The sequence below is a fragment of the Aspergillus alliaceus genome, assembly GCF_009176365.1.
Source record: "Aspergillus alliaceus strain CBS 536.65 unplaced genomic scaffold BDW43scaffold_14, whole genome shotgun sequence".
Classification (NCBI taxonomy): Eukaryota; Fungi; Ascomycota; class Eurotiomycetes; order Eurotiales; family Aspergillaceae; genus Aspergillus; species Aspergillus alliaceus.
In genome coordinates this window covers 344,267-363,723 of record NW_022474697.1, presented here as the reverse complement: position 1 = coordinate 363,723, position 19,457 = coordinate 344,267, and the positions used below count along the sequence as shown (strand labels likewise).

General features: G+C 48.4%; 5 protein-coding genes across 5 annotated transcripts; 2 read left to right on the top strand and 3 right to left on the bottom strand.

Annotated features, from left to right (window-relative positions):
• Positions 1–30: 30 nt before the first annotated feature.
• BDW43DRAFT_309781 (putative HEAT repeat protein (DRIM)) lies at positions 31–7,942 on the top strand (the record flags this gene model as incomplete). The annotated part of the gene is made up of 2 exons (XM_032046774.1): positions 31–1,385; positions 1,441–7,942. 2 exons carry the CDS (start codon positions 31–33, stop codon positions 7,940–7,942), a joined length of 7,857 nt encoding a protein of 2,618 aa, XP_031901788.1.
• Positions 7,943–8,123: 181 nt separating this feature from the next.
• On the bottom strand, positions 8,124–8,978 carry BDW43DRAFT_47767 (DNL-type zinc finger protein). The gene has a single exon (XM_032050109.1). The coding sequence runs from the start codon at positions 8,892–8,894 to the stop codon at positions 8,304–8,306; it is 591 nt and encodes a 196-aa protein (XP_031901787.1). The 5' UTR covers positions 8,895–8,978; the 3' UTR covers positions 8,124–8,303.
• A 103-nt stretch (positions 8,979–9,081) lies between these two features.
• BDW43DRAFT_271973 (cullin family protein) lies at positions 9,082–12,370 on the top strand. Its single transcript, XM_032041489.1, has 4 exons — positions 9,082–9,360; positions 9,509–9,895; positions 9,958–11,828; positions 11,888–12,370. The coding sequence occupies exons 1-4, from the start codon at positions 9,319–9,321 to the stop codon at positions 12,057–12,059; spliced, it is 2,472 nt and encodes an 823-aa protein (XP_031901786.1). The 5' UTR covers positions 9,082–9,318; the 3' UTR covers positions 12,060–12,370.
• A 265-nt stretch (positions 12,371–12,635) lies between these two features.
• On the bottom strand, positions 12,636–13,543 carry sld5 (putative GINS DNA replication complex subunit Sld5; the record flags this gene model as incomplete). Its single annotated transcript, XM_032046773.1, has 2 exons — positions 12,636–13,277; positions 13,367–13,543. The coding sequence occupies 2 exons, from the start codon at positions 13,541–13,543 to the stop codon at positions 12,636–12,638; spliced, it is 819 nt and encodes a 272-aa protein (XP_031901785.1).
• A 975-nt stretch (positions 13,544–14,518) lies between these two features.
• Positions 14,519–16,697, bottom strand: nimT (putative tyrosine protein phosphatase MIH1). Its single transcript, XM_032050108.1, has 4 exons — positions 16,195–16,697; positions 16,072–16,139; positions 15,796–16,015; positions 14,519–15,733 (listed from the first exon to the last, which is right to left on the bottom strand). Exons 1-4 carry the CDS (start codon positions 16,440–16,442, stop codon positions 14,605–14,607), a joined length of 1,665 nt encoding a protein of 554 aa, XP_031901784.1. The 5' UTR covers positions 16,443–16,697; the 3' UTR covers positions 14,519–14,604.
• Positions 16,698–19,457: the final 2,760 nt, after the last annotated feature.

The following is a 19,457-nucleotide window of genomic DNA, read 5'->3' as shown; positions in this document are numbered from 1 at the left end:
TGCCTCGTCTCTTCGCCATCCTTCCTAAAGATGGTTGCAGCGTCGTCGGCTTCGCGGTCAAAGTCCGTGAAACGCCTGAAGAAAGGAACAGAGACGACTAAGAACTATCGATTCGAGCCGTTTTCGCAGCGCGTCGCAAAACTCAAGATCGATCCGATTCACCGTGTGCGCCGGCCAAGCTTTGGTGAAGATGAGGGGGATGAGAACTCGTCACATTTCCGATCCGCATTCGATCACTGGACCGAGTTGAACTTGTCCGACAATTTTACGCAGTTCGCCCGTCGAGTTAATCCGCTATGCGAAAGTTTAGTTCAGATCCTGTACCACGAGGACAGGATAATGGGGTTGTTAGTGGAGTTCATTGAGAAGAGGGATCATTTGTCTATGGAGCCGCTCCTGAGTCTCCTCGCTCAGTTTGCCAGGGATCTGGGAGTGAGATTCGAAAAGCATTTCGCTACCTCGGTGACCCTCGTGGCCTCCATCGCTGCTACTCATCCTGAAGTCGAGGTGGTTGAATGGTGCTTTTCTTGTCTTGCGTGGATCTTCAAATTCCTTTCCCGGCTCTTGGTCCCGGACTTGAGACAGCTTTTAAGCATCATGACCCCGTATCTCGGAAAAGAACGCCAGAAGCCATTTGTGGCGCGGTTTGCCGCAGAGTCGATGTCATTTCTTATCCGAAAAGCAGGATTAGTTTATTATAAGAACAGTACACCCTTACAGCGTGCGGTTTCATACCTACTCGACGACTTGCGTCAAATGGCAGCGGAGTCTAAGAATGTGGAGATATACAAGGAAGGGCTGATGGCTATGTTTTCTGACGCTATTAAAGGTGTTAAGAGCGGTCTCCACTCAAATGGCGCTGATATCTTCAGTTGCATATTGGAAAACGTGCCTACAGATGATGACTTGCGTAGTAGCCTGGGTCTGGACGTTGCGAGCGGCATCCTGATCAACATCATGCATAATACAGTTTCTGACACTTTTGAACCAATACTGGACACGATAAAGTCGCATATTGAAGTCCATTGCCGAAAGGCCGATACACGACAGGCTAAGTCATATTGCCGCTTAATCTTCCTGTGTATTTCTACTCGCAAAGGCTCGCGAGTAAAGAACTGGAAAACGGTACACCAGACCTTGCTACTCTTGCTGCAATCTGCTGCGGCTGCGCCTGGTGCGTATGCTGAAGCGACAAACCAGCTTCTCACCGGGGTGGCATATGCCCTTCAGGTGTCTCCCATGGATGAAATGCTACCGTTTATGCGTTCGATCATGGACACCGTAGCAAGCGATGCGCTCTCAAACTATTTCCTGTCATTCTGCGCCATTTTCTCTGAGTGGGGCGCAGAGAGGTTCCATGGCGTGGTCCTTCCTTATTTCCAGAAGTGAGAATCTCCTTTTTGTGTCTTCTATTTCTGTGCATACTAATATTGAAACTAGGTTTGTCAACTCTTCGTGGCAAGAGCGAGAATACGAACTTTGTTTGATATTGCTTCGGTTGAATCAGGCTGGCTGTATAACTTCGGAAGTTTCCAAGCCTGGCTACATCACATGCCCGGCACCCTGGAAAGCCAGGATCAAGAAGACTTTGGAAGCTCAGCGTCCTAGCGTTACGGAGGTAACGCTTCTTAATGCATATTCGAAGCTTCCCAGTGCCCTATCCCTATCCACAGAACCTTCTCTCCTCCCCAACATGACCGAAAGCTTCCATGGTCATCTATCTCGCGCATTGAAGACCAACGAGTCTGAACCGTCACTTTCGACCAAGTTCTTCATTGGCCAAGGCTTCAAAGCTTATGTGGAGCTGGCATCGAACTGTGGAGAGGTCGACTCAAGTCTGTGGGACCAGATTAGCGGCATAGCTTCTAGATACTCTCGCCTACCTGTTTTCCTCGAGGCAACCTTGGCCTACGTCTCGGCTTGCTCCAAAGAACTTGACCTGAACAAGCCTGCCTTGGGTGAGTTTGCGGATGTATTGATTACGAATCTTGCCGGGCCATCTCATGAGTTGAGGCTTGTGTCCCTTAAACTCCTTCGGGAAATTATCCAAGCTTCTGGCGATGATCCTTCCCTGATTTCTTTGGCTATCGAAGTTGAAGAAAGCCCCCTTACACTGCAGTCCGCTAGAGAGCTGTCTATGCACGTACGTAAGATGGCTATATCCTATCCTCAGGTTGCTTCGAGGAGATGGATGTCTAGGTTGATTCCAAATTTTTTGTTTGGCCTTTTCTCAAAGAAGATGGCTCCACTGTGGGATGACTCTGCCGCTGCTTTGAAGTCGATTAGTGAGCACGTAGATGGAGAGAAGATAGTTTCGGATCTGGCTATCCAGTGGCTTCAAGAGAAAGGGTATACACCATCCGTTGGAGATGAGGAAGATGACTCCAATACGGACTCGTTCGTGGCTGGGGAATACCAATGCTTCAATGCAGCCCAGGTTGAAAATGTCGGCACCACGAATTTCGAGGCTCCCGAGGCTTTCTCGACCTTAAACCAGCGCCTTGAGAAGGACCATCACTTCTCAGAGGTTATCCCAGCTGCCCCTCGAACTCAAGCCTTACGTGTCCTTAATGCTGCACCAAACATCGCCGAAAAACGGTCTCGCCAGGTTGTTCCCTTGTTCCTGTCCTGGGCAACACGCGATGAAGAAGATATCACTTCTGCTACTGATTCAAAATCTTCTGACTCCACGTCCTACGTCCCTTGGGGCTTCCATGATCGACTAGCTTATCTTGCTCTTTTCGGTCAGTACTTGAATCCCCGCGTTCTATTCAGGGCTTCGGAAGTGCACGACGCCCTTCTTGGGTTGCTCTGCCATGGAAATTCCGAAATTCAGAAGTCTGCTCTCAAAGCTCTCTTTACTTGGAAATCGCAGAATATTATGCCGTACAAGGAAAACCTTTTGAATATTCTTGATGAATCGCGATTTAGGGAGGAGCTTTCTGTATTCGTTCACGTTGGTGGGGAGGATAGTATGATTGAAGAAGGTCACAGGGGCGAGCTGCTTCCCGTTCTACTTCGAATTCTCTATGGGCGAATGATCTCAAAGGCTGGCGCAAGTGCAGGTCAAGCTGGTCAAGCAGGACGACGAAAGGCAGTTCTGAGGGCTTTGGCTCAGTTGCCTGATCATGAATTTGGTATCTTCATGCGGGTCTCATTCGGGCCTCTTGGCGACGTTCACCTGATTCAGAGTGGTGAAGTGGAGCAGGAGGCGTTCACACGAGAATTGGCTAGTCCAAGGAGGCAAATGGGTTTGCTAAGGATGATAGAAACGGTTTTCGAGGCACTACAGAGCAGGATGGCGCCTTATGCGGAGCAGTCCATGCAAGTGGTCCTATACTGCCTGGTTCGAGCATGTCGAGAATTGGAAAAGTCGCAACCGGAAAATGTGGTCGACTCTCAGAAGGGGAAACTATTAACAGTGTTGCGCAATATTCGATCTACATGTATCAAGTGCTTGGAACTTATGTTCTCCATCTCGCCGGAACGAGATTGGACACCTTTTGTTCGTGTGATCTTTAACGAGGCAATTAACCCCAGACTCGAAAATTTCGCAACGGAAACAACTCAGGGCATCTCTGGTCTTCTTAGACTATTCCGTACTTGGGCTGCTACCCCCAAATCGTCCTTTTACCTTGTCCGACATAATGATACCCTACTGACGAAGATCGTGGACTGTCTTAGTGTGGATTCTACCCGGGATGAAGTGAAGGTGTTTATTATGGATGAAATCCTGGTACCACTAGTTGGACTCGCTACTGGGAAGGAGCTCGAAGAACAGGAGAAAATGGGCGACATCCCGGCTGACGAGATCCGTTCCGAGGTTCTAGCACCTTACTTAGACCACGCCCTTTCTCATCTAGGCAATTTGTTGAAGCGGGGCCCTTCTCGACTGGTCTTGATATCTGGGGTTCAAGCTCTTTCTATTATGGCCCCATGTGTCGAATCATCTAAGGAAACTTCCAGCTTGGTTAGCATAACCACGTATCTTCTCCGCCAACCTCCGGACCGCGTGTCCCCAAAGACTAAATCTGGTCTGCTGCGGATCCTCGAGCACTTTTTGCCTCTGTATGACCCCAAGGAGGATTCAAAGCTTTTCCATGAGGTCTTTGAAGCAGTTTCTTCCCTGTTCGACTACTTCAGGGATCAAGCGAACCGAGAGGTTCTATCCAGGGTTTTCGCCGCTTTTGCCAAACATGACCCTGAGCTCGCCAAGGTTGCTGCTCTTTGTGAAGACTTAAACTCAATCTCTCGAAAGAAGTTGGAGGTTGATTTCGAACGTCGGTTGCAGGCTTTCAGACAAGTCAACGATGATCTCTGGGAGAAGTTCAATGCTCGTCAGTGGCGGCCTATCCTCTATAATATGCTCTATCACGTCAAAGATGACGAGGAACTTGCCATCAGATCGAGTGCTTCGTTTGGATTGAAAAGATTCATGGAAAGGGCTATTCTTACTACCAACACCGACCTAGAGGAATTCGAGCCCCTTGTAAAGGATGTTTTGTTCCCTGCCTTGCAGAATGGAGTTAGGCAGAAATCAGAACTTATCCGGGCTGAGTTTATCTCTTCGTTGGGCTACTTCGTCAAGCTCAATCCTAACAGACCAAACGTGCAGGACATGCATGACCTACTTGTTGATGATGACGACGAAGCCTCTTTTTTCACTAATGTCCTCCATATACAACAGCATCGCCGTCTCCGAGCCCTACGACGTCTTGCCAGCGAGGCATCCAAAGGCAAACTGCAGGCTTCAAATATTAGCACAATTTTCATTCCTCTCAATGAACACTTTGTGTTTGATGAAGAAGCTGATGAGGCCACCCACAATCTGATAGCAGAGGCTGTGGCAACTATTGGAGCTCTTGCAGAATGTCTTGACTGGAGTCAGTTCAGAGCTATCTTCCGCAGATATAAAAGTTATATGCAGAGTAAGCCAGAAATGGAGAAGAACGTCTTGAGGCTCCTAGGCAGGATGTCAGATGCCTTAACAACCGCGATGAATCAAATCAGTGCACCCAAAACGACCACTGAAGATGAAATGGAAGGAGTTGAAACTTCAGTGGCTTCTCAATGTAACTTAGCTCGGTCGATCCCTTCTGCATCCAAGGTGGCAACCGAGTTGACCACCAACTTTACGCCTTTCTTGACCAATTTTATTCACCACAAAAATGAAGCGCAGATGAGCCTGCGCTTGCCTGCTGCAGTCACCGTCATTAAGCTTTTGAAACTGTTGCCGGAGCAAGATATGACCATTCGATTGCCACCCGTCCTTTTGGATGTTTGCAGTATTCTGAAGAGCCGTTCTCAAGACGCCCGGGACACTGCCAGAAAGACCCTGAACGACATCGCTCTATTGATGGGTCCAGTGTACTTTGGATATATACTCAAGGAGCTCCGGACTACTCTCACAAAGGGTTACCAACTGCACGTTCTGTCTTTCACTGTCCATTCCATTCTTGTAGCTACGACGGATGACTTTCAGCAAGGAGACCTGGATTACTGTTTGGCGGATTTGAGCTCTGTGGTAATGGATGATACTTTCGGTACTGTTGGCCAGGAGAAGGATGCAGAGGACTACGTGAGCAAGATGAAGGAGGTCAAGAGCAACAAGAGCTACGACTCCATGGAACTCCTGGCAAAGAACTCTACTGTTGGGAACCTGGCGAATTTGATCAGGCCCTTGCAGTCCCTACTCCGAGAGAAGCTGACCTCTACCATCGTGAGAAAAGCTGACGAGCTTTTGCGGCGAATCGGTGTTGGTCTTTTGCGAAACCCCGGCGCAGAGAGTCGCGACATCCTGATGTTCTGTTACGAAGTCATTAAGGAGTCATACCAACAACCAGAGCAGACTGAGAAGCGAGCTGTATCTGCTGCCGAAGAACACTTCTTGATTAAAATTCATGGTGCGAAGCGAGGTGAAAAGCGAGGCACCACTACCTCCTACGTCCACAAGTTGACTCGTTTCGCCCTTGATGTTCTTCGCTCGGTGTTAAGCAAATTTGATTCCTTGCTTACACCGACGAACATGGCTGGATTTCTCCCTGTTATTGGTGATTCTTTGGTCCAGGGTCAGGAGGAAGTCAAGATTTCTGCTCTTCGACTGCTCTCTACAATGATCAAGCTTCCTCTGCCTGAGATTGATAATAACTCTCACGTTTATCTCACCGAGGCTGTCAAATTAATCAAGGAGGCGCCGAGTACAAGCACCGAAGCTGCGCAGGCATCCTTGAAATTGATTGCAGCCATGCTACGGGAGAGAAAGACCATAAAGCTAAGGGACGGACATCTTGCATACCTTCTACAGCGATTAACTTCCGACATCGAGGAGCCAGATCGTCAAGGCATCACGTTCAACTTCATCAGGGCTGTCATGTCTAGGAAATTCGTTGTTCCTGAAATGTACGAACTGATTGACAATATCGCTACCATGATGGTTACCAACCAGTCTCGCTCTGCGCGTGATCTAGCGCGAGGCGTCTACATCCACTTCCTGATCGAATTTCCCCAGGCCAAGAACCGGTGGACAAAACAACTGGCTTTCCTGGCCAAGAACCTGGAGTACAAGCATTCGGACGGTCGACAATCGGTCATGGAGGCTATCCATAATCTGCTGTCCAAGACCGGGCAGGAACTAGCTCAGGACATAGTTGGCACGTTCTTCCTGCCTCTGGTCATCGTCATGGCAAACGATGATGTTCCTGAGTGTAGAGAGCTAGCCGGAGCCCTGCTCGGTCAGTTCTATAGTCGGGCAGACAATGAAACAATGAAGACCATTCTCATTCCTCTTCATTCCTGGTTGGAACAAACAGATAACTTGCTTTTGACCAGCACTGGACTACAGGCCATGCGGATCTACTTCGAGGTAGAGGAGACCAAGAAGGAGAAGGAGGCCCGCTTTGTCAGAGAGATTCTCCCTAGCATTATGCAGCCAGTGCTGAAAGCCGATGACACAGGTAATTGGCAGACACTTTACTTCTCTCTCCAGCTCTACGCGAAAGTTTGCAAGAGTGCCCCTACGATCGGACTGGTCAAAGAAAGCACAACAAACTGGACTGCTATTCGGGAATGTCTCTTTTATCCACATGCCTGGGTCAAAACATGCGCGTCGAACCTTGTTGGAACTTGGCTTGCAGACCTGGCCAAGTCAAATGCAGCAAATGGTTACAGCTCACTGCCATTGGCGAACGCCGCCGGGTTGGCCCTGGACCGAGAGGCGATGCTGCAGTTGATCCGTGCCAGTGTCCGCTGTCTTCGGACCCCTGCCGTCAGCGAGGAGCTTGCCATGCAAACTGTGCGCAACATAATTTTCATTGCCCGGTGCTGCGCTCAGAACGGCCTCGAGTTTTCTCGCAGGGGAGACAAGGCTACCGAATCAGACGCTAGCGACAGCGAAGACGCCGATGACGAGGACAAGGAGGAACAGGCAACCGGTTCATCTAAACCCGCTATCCGATATATCTTTGAGCAAGTGTCCTCCGTACTACGTCGGGAATTGCTTACCACTCGAGCACAATCTTTGATCCCGAAGACCGCTTCCATTGGTCTTCTAGCATCTCTTTGCCGCCACCTTGATGCCGAGCAGATCCAGCCCTCTATCCCTATCATCCTTATCCCTCTTCAGCATATGACCGACTCATCCATTCCGCCACCCCGTTCATCCGACCCGGTCTTCAAAGAATCGTACAAGGCTCTTGTGTCCAACTGCCATGAGGTGTTGGATCTTATCCAGAAGAAGCTGGGTACCACTGAATTTGTGAACCAAATGGCCCTTGTCCAAGAGAACATCAAGGAGAAACGTGAGGGCCGTCGTGTGAAGAGACGTATCGAGGCAGTGACGGACCCCGAGAGATTCGGGCGTGACAAGAAGCGGAAGAACGACCGCAAGCGTGAGAAGAGAAAGGAGAAGGGAATGGAACACCGGGGCAGAAGACGTGGATGGTAAAAGAAATAGAGTGGGGTTTCTTTATGAATGTATATGTTTGCATACTGGTTTCTACAAAAAAAAAGGCGTTGAGGGGAGGGTAAAGGAATAGATTATTTGAAAATCCTAATCACAAAACATATCTCCATCGAAATTATAATCAAATCTATAGTACATATCGGAGCAGAGTGTATACATATAATGTCTCAGAGGTATCTAAAAGGGACAACCCATAACGCCTTTATGCCCGAATCTCTTTGGAACCCGCGACTCTATGCAGACTTTTAGGCTGTAGCGCAACCCTTCAAATTCAACACATTCACCAAACAGTCTTTGTCTTGTATCATTAATCAAAATCAAGTCAGAAACCGGAACAGATAAATTATGGCAACTGTCCTTGATCTGGTTTCGTCTCCTGGCCGTCTTTTGGGTTCACCGATCCATCATCCCAGAACTCCATATCGCCCTCCACATAACCCCGCTTCAACTTCCCTCCCTGCTCAGCTAGGATATCTTCCAATGTCATCTTCTTGTCGTAGAAGATATTGAGGTGATCACTAATGATATGACGGTTCTTGCAGGACGGACAACGGATCACGACCGTTCCACGGTGATAACCCTGTTTAGACATACGGTGAGAAGAACGTTCCCCGCACGGCTTGCAGGTGAAGGTGATCTGGTAGGCTGGTTCTTGTTCTCGGCGTTTTCTGTTCTGTTCTTCATTCTCCGCATCTCTGGCGGCGTCAGCGGCCTGATCTGTGAGGGGTCTTGCGGAGCTGGAGTTGTGGCGGAGTGGAGTAGAAGCTGGTAGAGAGATTTGAACAGATGACCAGTAAAGTACAGGAGATGGCCATGTAGAGCGGCCGATCAGTTGTGAAAAAGGTCTTGATATAGAGCGCGCGATAGCAGTTCGGGGGGGAAGAGAGCTATAAACGGCGCGGAGGCCCCGCGGGAAAGAGGTGAATGGGCGCATGATGAAATCGGTGAGAATAAGGGTGGTGAATTAAGGTATATAAAGCCGATGGGGAGGAATTATTGGAAATGTTGATCACCCAAGGAAATGAATGGGGAAGTTGAAGGAAAGGTCGTGGGAATGACGGAGAAAGGGTTCGACTTGCGCCGGACTTTTTATTTTTCCAGCTTTCTTTGGCCTCCGCGGCCTTCATTCTGCTGCTCGCTCTCTCCCTCTCGGTTTCGATCAAGCTTGCAAGCTGCGAAAAGGAGCTTATGTCTCACGGTATCTCCTTATTTTAAGCTCTACGAGCCCATTTATAGGTCTTACTCTCCGCTCAATCCGTGTTCTCCCGAGTCCTTTCTAGCAGCTCCTCTGATTTGCCCCGCGCGCAAGAACGAACAGCGGGCAAGTGAATGGCAGTGTGCTATTGTATCATCAAAAGATGTCTCTGAGAGCAAGGCAGAAGATCCGCGCTCCGCGGAGGGTAAGTCATCTCCTTTCCATCCATTATCCTGTTTTGTCAAATACTATAGCAGTAGGATCGAGTCCTACGTCAACGGCGATGGTTCGGACTATAGAGCTCGCTAAGTGTCACTATATCAAAATGGCTGAACTAACAGAGCATGTCTTAGGGTCTCAACACCAACAAAACCGATGACTTCGAGACGAACTGGGATGGTTTGTCAACGGCTTTGAAAAAGATTCACACGAAAGATGCATCCAGCCTCTCCTTCGAGCAGTTATATCGGAACGCCTACAACATGGTGCTTGCGATGCGCGGTGAGGAGTTATATGAGCGGGTGAAAAGGCTAGAGAAAGAATGGCTCGCCACCGAAGTACAGAAATGGGTGACTTCAGCCATCTCATCCATGCTACTGCAGTCGAAAGACCAGGTCGAGATACAAGATCAAGAAAACGAGCGGCGGGATACCGGGGAGAAGTTTCTGAGTGTATTGAGGGAGGCCTGGGAGGACCATCAGATCTGTATGGGAATGATTACAGACGTTCTCATGTACATGGTATGGCTGTGCGCGCTGGATGTGTTTGTTATACCAAAGTTGACCTGGGTCTCTTGTTTTAGGATCGAGTCATCTCGGCGGACCATAAAAAGCCTTCGATATACGTCGCCTCCATGGCTTTGTTTCGTGACTATGTGTTACGCTCTGCGGCCCGTTCCGATACGGAATCTACGGTTGCTGATGTGCTCAAGTCTACTGTGCTCTTTATGATCCAGCTAGAAAGGTCGGGTCAGATGATAAACCGGCAGCTGATTCGGCATTGCATCTATATGCTCGAGGGTCTTTACGAAACCATAACAGAAGAGGAGTCATCAAAGTTATATCTAACCATGTTCGAACCGGATTTCCTAGAGACGAGCAAGATCTTCTATAATGCAGAAGGAAAACGGCTGCTGGAGATGGGAGACGCCGCTGCATTCTGTAAAGCTGCATCTGATCGCATAGCGGAGGAAAGAGAGCGCTGTCTCTCTACACTATCACCTCTTTCAGAGCCGAAAATCAAAGAGGTACTAGATCGAGAGCTGATCAGCTCAAATATTACGGAAGTCATCAACCTGGAGGGCACCGGTATCAAGAATATGCTAGACAATGACCGCATGGATGTTTTACGAAATGTCTACTTACTGAGCGCAAGGGTAGACAATAAAAAGGGCCCTCTAACTGCTGCGGTTCAGAAGCGCATTGTGGAACTGGGAGACGAAATTAACAAATCGGCAATTGCAGCAGGCCAAGTTTTATCTACAAGATCGGCAGAGAAGGGCGATAACAGTGGAAAGAAACCCACTGAGAGGGAGAAGCCCATGAATCAGCAGACCGTGTCTGCTATCAAGTGGGTTGACGATGTACTAGGCTTGAAGAACAAATTCGACAAGGTTTGGGAGGAATCATTCAGGTCCGACCCAACGATGCAAAGTGCCATTACGACGAGCTTCTCACAGTTTATCAATTCAAATACACGCAGCTCCGAGTATCTATCACTCTTCTTTGATGAGAACCTGAAAAAGGGCATCAAGGGTAAAACGGAAACCGAGGTGGATGCTCTCTTGGACAACGGCATAACTCTGCTGCGCTATGTGAAGGACAAGGACCTTTTCGAAGCGTACTACAAGAAGCATCTTTCTCGGCGTCTTCTTATGAAGCGCTCGGTTAGCATGGATGCGGAGCGGCAGATGATATCCAAGATGAAGATGGAAGTCGGCAACCAGTTCACCCAACGCTTAGAAGCCATGTTCAAGGATATGACGGTTTCGGAGGACTTGACTACTAGCTACAAGAACCATATGCGGCGGGCAGGTGATCCGGATCAGAAGCCTATCGACTTAGAAATCAATGTTCTTACCAGTACTATGTGGCCCATGGAAGCCATGTCTAGTATCAAGGGTGGGGAAGCCCAGCCTGCTTGCATCTTCCCCAAGGAGATTGACAAGGTGAAGCAAAGCTTTGAACAGTTTTATCTTAGCAAGCACAATGGCCGGAAACTATCATGGCAAGCTAGTATGGGCACGGCAGATATTCGGGCTACCTTCCATAGGTCCAACGGCAAAGTCCAACGACATGAACTCAATGTTTCCACCTATGCCATGGTCATCCTATTACTTTTCAACGATGTGCCTCAAGGCGAATTTCTCACATATGAAGAGATACAAGCCCAGACAAGGGTTCCGGATCACGACTTGATTCGTAACTTGCAGTCGCTAGCAGTCGCGCCTAAGACCCGGGTCTTGAAGAAGGATCCTATGAGCAAGGACGTCAAACCCACCGACAAGTTTTTTTTCAACCACGAGTTCCAGAGTCCATTTATGAAAGTACGCATTGGCGTTGTCAGCGGTAGCGCCAACAAGGTGGAGAATCAAGACCAACGGAAAGATACAGAGAAGCGAATGAGTGATGAGCGCGGCGCCAGCATCGAAGCTGCAGTCGTGCGAATCATGAAGTAAGTGCCTCCATCTATACCTGATCATGACAGAAGCTAATTGCATTCCAACCATTCAGGCAACGGAAGAAACTCGTCCACTCCAAACTTATGAGCGAGGTTCTAAGCCAGTTGTCCGCCCGCTTCGTTCCCGACGTGAACATGATCAAGCGGCGCATCGAAAGTCTGATCGACCGCGAGTATCTCGAGCGGGTTGAGGAAGATCCGCCTACATATGGATACGTCGCATGATCGTACTCCTACCACTCCCCCTGGGCAAAATAGATTGACTCGTTTTATTCGATTGATGACAGTTTCTTTGCTTTTCTCTCTGGGCGTTCTTGTTCGTGTGCATGGACAAAGATTTTGGGCTTAGCGGTCAGGCGCAACGGCGGATAATGTTCATGCTATAGATCATGTCTCGGCGTTTTTACTGTCTTTTACTGCATCCTCGGAGATCCGATGAGTTTTTACTAGTGTAAGGTTAATGGCGGACCAACGCTCCACACTGAGCTATACAATGCATGAACCAGCAAACAACCCAAGATCTAGATCTAAGAAATGAGAAACGAGAAATGAGAAATGGTCCACTTTCCATCCCCAATTCAACATGCCCCATACACAAGATACACAAGCACCCATATACAACCTACACGATAAAAATCAAAGATTAAAACAAGAGGTATCAATATAAATCAACTCCCCTCCCAAACGCCACCATGCAATCTACACATGTATGTACAAACATAATCCTCCCCTCCTCCACAATCTACCTTACCTTCCCCCCACCGTCACCCCCAAACAAAACCAAGAATAAAAGTAAAAGTCTCAAAGTACCTCCACCTCCCCTCGTTCCCAAGCACCCCTAACCCCCTCCCACCTAACAACCCAAACATCGCCCATCCGCATCTCCGTCCCCTCCGTCTCAACCTCCACCCCATCCCCAGGCGGCACGACCACCCTAACCCCCTCACTAAGACACCTCACAAAAACCACCTCCCTTCCATCCGGCCCCTGCACCATACTAGTACCCCCCGCATTATCATCCAAACGCCTCAACTGCGGCGGAAACGAACTGAGAAACGAGGCCCCAAAATGCCCCGCCAGGAGCGTCTGATGCGCGTGCAAGAACGCCAGTTCTTGGGGCGAGAGCGGAGACGGATCAGTCACAGCTGTGAGGTCTGGGATGGAGTCTTCGGGTTGTTGTTGGGTATTGTTGGGTTGGGAGGGGTCTGGTTGTTGTTGGGAGGGAGTGGAGGCGGAGACGCGGAGGAGGTAGTGCATGGAGTGTTTTGTGAGTTTTGAGAGGCGTTGGCGGAGGATGGAGCGGATTAGGTATTGGGATCTGGAGAGGTCTGTTTGAAGGATTGAGAGTTTGAGGTTTAGGGTTGGGTTGTTGGCGGTGTTGTTTGAGTTGGATGTTGGGAGGGGAACGGAAGAGGAAGCGGCTAGGTCTTCGATTGATTCGATCTGGGGGTTGGGGTGAGGTTGATGAGTTCTTGATCCAGGGGGAATGGGGTTGGGGGAGGAATGGGGAGGACCCATTGGGTTTGGTTTACCTGATTGCGCACTCTTTCCATCGTGCGGTCCATTAGGGTGGCTGGCCAGGGTAAGAGCTCGGAGACGCCGCGCTCGGCAACCCAGAAGCGAGTGAGCAACTGGTGGTCAAGCGCTGCGGACTCGGGGGAAGAGACATCGTTGCGATCGACGGAGGCGAGGATGTCATCGATGTCCATGGCAGAAGGTGTGATGATACACGCGTAGCATTGGGCCAGAGGGACGGAGAGGAATTGAAGGCGGCGGCGGAGACTAAAAATTAAGGTTGCCTCAGGCTACCCGGCGCTACTAGCAATCGCGGCCTTATTACGACCACTGCCCTAGTTCGAAATTTTTATTTTAGACGATTGGAGGACTAGAGTAAATTCTTTTTTAAGTCATTTCATTTCATTCCAACAAAGGAAATTATCTTTAGTTCCCAATACCCCGGCTTTCCCATTAGATGTCAGCTCACGGACCCGGGAGTTGTGTGTATGTATGTACAGCTGCATCGACGTGCCCACCGCGATCGAATATGCCCATACAAGGCAATGATGGCTTAGGAGACACCGTCGTGCATGGTGAATTATCGCCTTTGTGACGAGCCGCACATCAATATGTACAGTATACGGCAAGGAGGTTTTTCGCTCCCTCGCGAGTTATACAGGAAAATAGGGAGTGGATTAAAAGACGGTAAGGAGAAGATAAGGGAAAAAAAATCCAAGAAGAGGAAGGGCCAGATAATGGCGTGGTATCATAGTGATCAGACCGAACGCAAGGTCGATAGGTGCATGACGTAGGAAAATCGTTCAAGACATAGGAAATTTTTTTGCGGCCGGTGGTCGGAGATCAAGGAAAGAATCAATGCGGCTGAAAGAAGAGAGCCAAGAGCCGTGTTGGCAAGCGTTTCATGGCGGGCCAATGAAAGGTGTAATTGTAGAGTCGAAAGTTTTCGTGTCATCAAAATGCGAGGGCTCTATTAACCGGGCCAAGAGAAATAAAACCGAAAGTAAACAAACGAACGGAAAGGACGTTGGAATAGCAAGGTGCATTGTGTCCAAGCCCCATAGTGCAATCCAATATTGTTAGAGGACTAATCCGACTGACTGGGTGGAAGAAACAGCCAATCCAAAATGAAGTCTCCTGATATATGCGAAAAATTGCTCAGCAATCAAGCAGTAATAGCATAGCGCCATGCTCAATAGCGTCATTATATTGAGCCTTGGCTTAGAAAATTGAATTGGACAGTCCGCGAGGACTATCAGTAGGAAAGCATGCGGCGGCCGGGGAAGCGACCGGAGACGGGGCTCTCCGCAAATGGAGATCCCAACAACCTGTTTCGGTCACCAGGGTTGTTCCGACACCTCCCAGTGGGACTATCTTCCATCTGGGGAGATGTCTGACCGAAGGCGAATGTTTGAGCGCGGCTCAGCTTTGACCTTTGCTTGACCTTTCCGAGGCCACGCTCGCAGGCAAACTCGTATTCCTTGGCAGACATTTCCACATAGTTCTGTGGAAAGCACAGCGTCCGATGCTCAGCAAAGAAACCACTGTAGCCCCCGTCCAAAATGTACATATCCGGGTAGGTAAGGTGTGGGTATTGATCCACATTGAAAGCACGATCCTGATGGCGGATGTATTTGGCCATAATAGGGGCGCGATGTGCAGAGTACTCGCAGTGCAAAACCAATGCGGTCCTCTGCTTCGGGCTAGTGAACAGTTCCGCAGCGAGATTGTCCTTGTCATTGTAGTTCACAGCTCCAGTTATATGACCTCCCTCATATTCGTACTCGAAACGACAGTCAATGATCAGGACATTGTCGAATCGGTCGTTGAATTTCCCATCCATGAGGTCCACGAGAATGCTTTTGTCGATGCGAGGCAGTGTATCAGCTTGGTCCTCAGGTAAGAAGTGAGGCAATTGTAGGCTGGGGGTTCCTTCGATGTCGCAAATGGACTGAAGTGGTGCATTTGATGTAAAAGAAGCCTCTTTTTCGACCATCACATCCTCGGGGTTCTCAAACATGCTCAACGAACGTCGGCACTGTTTACGAGGGCGCATCATGGGGTGGGAGTTCTTGCGAATTGAAGCTGCAGACGGAGATCCATTTCCACGAACATGGCTTGTCTCCCTGCCCAACGTGGGTCTCAGGCGCGGGTTAACCAAACCATGGACCGAATGATTCCTCAATGACGGCCGTTCGCGTTGCGGTGATTCATTAAACATATCCTCCAACGAAGCCGAGGTGCTCAACGAGGTCTTAATTCCCTTGCTTTGAAATTTAAACGGCGGAGCTTGGCTCTCCGGAGCGGGTTTGGTCATCCCCAATTGGAAGGATTGAGCTTTGCTTCTCGCTAGGCTGGGCCTGAGAAACGTCGGGCGTTTCCTCCTGCAATAAAATAGGTTGTCAGATCAAGATCTCTCATATCCATCCGTAGCTTCAATTCTTACTCATGCTGGCCTTCCTTCTGGGTAACCAAGGGAGAATCCTGTAGCGGACTGGCAGCGTTAGACCTCATGGGCGTGTCCATACACGAGATCTCGATTGTAGGGGTGCGCAGTTCAGCTTCCGAATTGTTAAACGGGGGTTTGTGTGGTAGCGGAGACATTTCCATAATATCCATTGCTGGGGCAGGTGAGGAAGACAGCGGAGGTGTTGTCATTGTTTCCTCTATAATCTTGATGAGCAACCAGGTCCGTCATGTACTATAACACATTAACCCTTACCACGCCTGTGACCATTCCCAAACAGGTTGGAGGAGAACAAAGACCGCCGGGGAGTGGCTAGCTGAGGACTATTTTCGGTCAGTCCGTTCCATTGGGTACCCTTAGTCAAAGGGCATAACAAACCTCTGGTCGATATGAAAATTTTGAGACAGATCCGCAGCAAGGCTAGCTGTAGGAGACGAGCCTTTCACATTGAAGTAATCGGCGCCATGGCCTCTTTTCATGGATAAATCTTTGAAGTTGAAGCTGTTTGGATTGAGCCCAGCCATGGGACTAAATGAAGGATAGGATGTCCGAGCATCCGAGCGAAAGCAGTGTCCAAAGAGCACTGAAGGAGGCTGCATAGCAGCCAACGGGGAAGATTGTTCCATTTTGTTGCAGAATTCTTTGTCCTTCCCTAGTGCCTCAAAATCCGCAAGAACGCCGCAGTTGAAAGAGACCCTTAAAAGAGAAAAAAAAAAAGAAAGAAGCAGAAGTAAAATCGGAGCAAAATAGAGAAGTAGAAGACAGCAATGCCGCAAACTATCTATCCGGCATATACTACACGGCAGGTGGAGGCGTCTCTATCGGAACGGTCACCACCGAGCTCCTGTATATTCCTATTGCCCAATCGCGGAGTGTTGAACCCAGACTTCTCTGATTGATTCGTTGAAGAACAGCTTCAGAAACCCTCAGCTAACCAGCATGTAGCGGCACTTCCTCGTAACGAAGCCGTGCGTCTAGAGTGACATGGCTGGCGGAACCCTCGAACAAAAGTAATTCGGAGATGGTCAAGGTTGGCGGGAAAATCGAAGACGGAGGGAGACGGACGAGGGGCTATGGAAAATGAGCAACGGAGGCTAAGTTAGCATGGCCCTGACATCAGCAGCAGCACGGCATTAGGGGAGGGAAGACAACTGGTACGCTAATGCATTGGAGAAAAACTTACCGAAGAAGAGGGTTTGAAGAAGGCTGGACACGGGATTGGGCGTGAGGAAAGCTCAAAAAATGAATCATGGGACGAGGAACAGCGCGGGTCTTAAGAGAAGAATGGACAGATGTTCAGAATGCCTCAAAAAAAGAGAGAGAAGAAGTGAAAAAAAGAGGAGAAAGTGAAGCTGAAGGGATGATCTTGTTGCAATGGCAACGCAAAAGTGGGGATGGATCTCCAGATGCTCAGAAAGAGCTTAAGCGACGACAGGTTAGCTTCTGGTACTAGGCGGGTTTGGTTAGCCTGCGTCAGAAACCTGTGTCGAACCGGTTTGACCTTTTTTTTTTCTTTCTTTCCTTTCAAACCCGCCCTTCCAAATGGTACGCTTACATCGTTTTATCCTCTCTATCTATACTTTTGGTAGTTTCTATTCCTGTAGAGAACATCCTTGTTCACTGAATTATTAGAGAAAAAATAATAAAATAAAATAAAATAATGAATCATTTCCACTAAATTTATCAAATACCAAATTAGAATTGTTTATTATTCCTATTATCTGCTACGTAACGACGCAAACGAAAACTAACAGGGCTGACAGCATCGCGACGTATGTACATGTACTTCACAGGTAACCTCCCGGTGCGGTTTGCGGCTCCGAGGGACCTACAGGGTACATACATCATAAGGTCTGGTACAGGTACCATACATACTATACGTACAGTATGAGCCAAGTAGGTACCCGTACATTTTACAAGGAGGACTGGACTAGGGCTCCGGGCTCCCTCGTTGCCGGGACTCCCTTGCCGCCATTAGCAACGCTAGCGGGTGCTCAGCAACCCTTCGCCTATCAGCGTCCTTACTGTTTCACCCGTACCAAATCTCACCTGGCTGGCTGAGGCATGATCGTGCCTGTCTCACGGGCTACCGAAGGATTTTCTTTCTTCTTTTCCTTTCTTTTACTAAAGATTGGGTCCTCTCTTCTCTTTCTTCCCTTTTTTTTTTCTTTCCCCTTTTCGTCAATTCATCCGGTACCGCGCATTCCTTTTGACAGGTTACATGTTGTGTGACAACCACCATTTGCTATAGAAACGGTTTTTTATTCCATTTTTCATTCTATTTGGGTATCGTTTGAAAAGAATAGTAGGTAGCCATAGGTTACTAGCACGACCGATGAAATTCATCCTCTTCCTTGTCTTCCATTTTAAGCTCCTGGCATATGCTAGGCAAATCCATGCAGTTTCACCATTGACTTTCCGTCTTAGTCGGAGAAAAGGGTCACTCTCCAACGGCTACAATGTAGTTCCATTTCCCTTCAAAAAAAAAAAAGAAAGAAAGAAAAAAGAAATAGAAAGAAAGAAAAAAGATAGCATTTTGAGAGCAAAATAAAAGGTTTGATAGGTCAATAATAAAATTTATTCCTTCCGTTTGTGCCGTCCTTTCTTTTTAGGGGTCCCAGTAATTCCAGTTCCCAAAGAATCCCAAAAAAGACAGATCGAATCTAATAAAATCTCCACTCAACTCCACTCAGTCGGAAAAAAGAGCTTGTCCGGAGCCTGAGAGTCAGGAACGGGATTGCCAGGTCAAATTTCACTGCCCTCAACCGGTAGGCTGTCACTTGAAGGTACCTGTAGTACGGTAAACTTCTCAGTAGTTACTTCAATAGTAGGTTCAATACTGTATAGCTACCAAAGACTTAAATCTCCGAGTCGACTAGTTCCCTAAATTCCTTCCTACCTCTACCAGAATATGACTATACTGCCCGTGGGATCGATTGCCGCATTACGGGAGGAATTGTAAATTTTAATATCTCAATTATTCCAAAAGAAACCACGGAGAGATAATCGGATTGGCCTAATGGGGCAATGCCTTATGGATGCCCTTCCGTCCAGCATGCCAAGGATATCACCATAAGCAGTAGTGATGTCCATTGAAGATATTTAAAATTGCAGATGACTTGGAAGAATAACTTACGGACTACGTACCAACCATGCAGTTCTACTTGAACACCTGGCTCTACGGTCACGGAACACGCCATTCAAAGGGTACCCGAAGAGTAGGGAGCAATACAGAGCTAGGAAAAAAGAAAAAAAAATTGAAAATGAAAATGAAAACGAAAACAAAATACTCAGCATGAGCATAAGTTACCTTCAGAACCAATTGCAGTCTATCTTCAAGTGCACTGTCCTCCCCGCAGACCTGTTCGTCATACATTGAAGTCGTCGTGTATCCTTACTTGCAGAGTACCCGTTAGGGCAACTCTAGCATTCCTTGCCAATCTTGGCTAGGGGTATCGTTCCCCCTAGCTACTACCTAAGTAATATCTTTCCTGGTAAGGCTCCTATTATTATCTTCCCCCTCCCATACTGGACCCTCCTTATTGATTCATCGTTGTCAATTCATACAGGATTATCACTCGCATTTGATTATGCTGACCTCCTCCAAGCGGTGGATGTGGGGTATGGTACAGTATTAACGA

Bases quoted from the DNA above. Each gene is read 5' to 3' on its own strand.
- BDW43DRAFT_47767 (XM_032050109.1), bottom strand. From the start codon at position 8,894: ATGCGCCCATTCACCTCTTTCCCGCGGGGCCTCCGCGCCGTTTATAGC.
- BDW43DRAFT_271973 (XM_032041489.1), top strand. From the start codon at position 9,319: ATGTCTCTGAGAGCAAGGCAGAAGATCCGCGCTCCGCGGAGG. The intron at 9,896-9,957 runs GTATGGCTGTGC...CTCTTGTTTTAG, and splicing joins CAGACGTTCTCATGTACATG to GATCGAGTCATCTCGGCGGA. The intron at 11,829-11,887 runs GTAAGTGCCTCC...CCAACCATTCAG, and splicing joins GCAGTCGTGCGAATCATGAA to GCAACGGAAGAAACTCGTCC.
- nimT (XM_032050108.1), bottom strand. From the start codon at position 16,442: ATGGAACAATCTTCCCCGTTGGCTGCTATGCAGCCTCCTTCAGTGCTC. The intron at 16,140-16,194 runs GTTTGTTATGCC...GACCGAAAATAG, and splicing joins AATTTTCATATCGACCAGAG to TCCTCAGCTAGCCACTCCCC. The intron at 16,016-16,071 runs GTAAGGGTTAAT...TCAAGATTATAG, and splicing joins TGGGAATGGTCACAGGCGTG to AGGAAACAATGACAACACCT.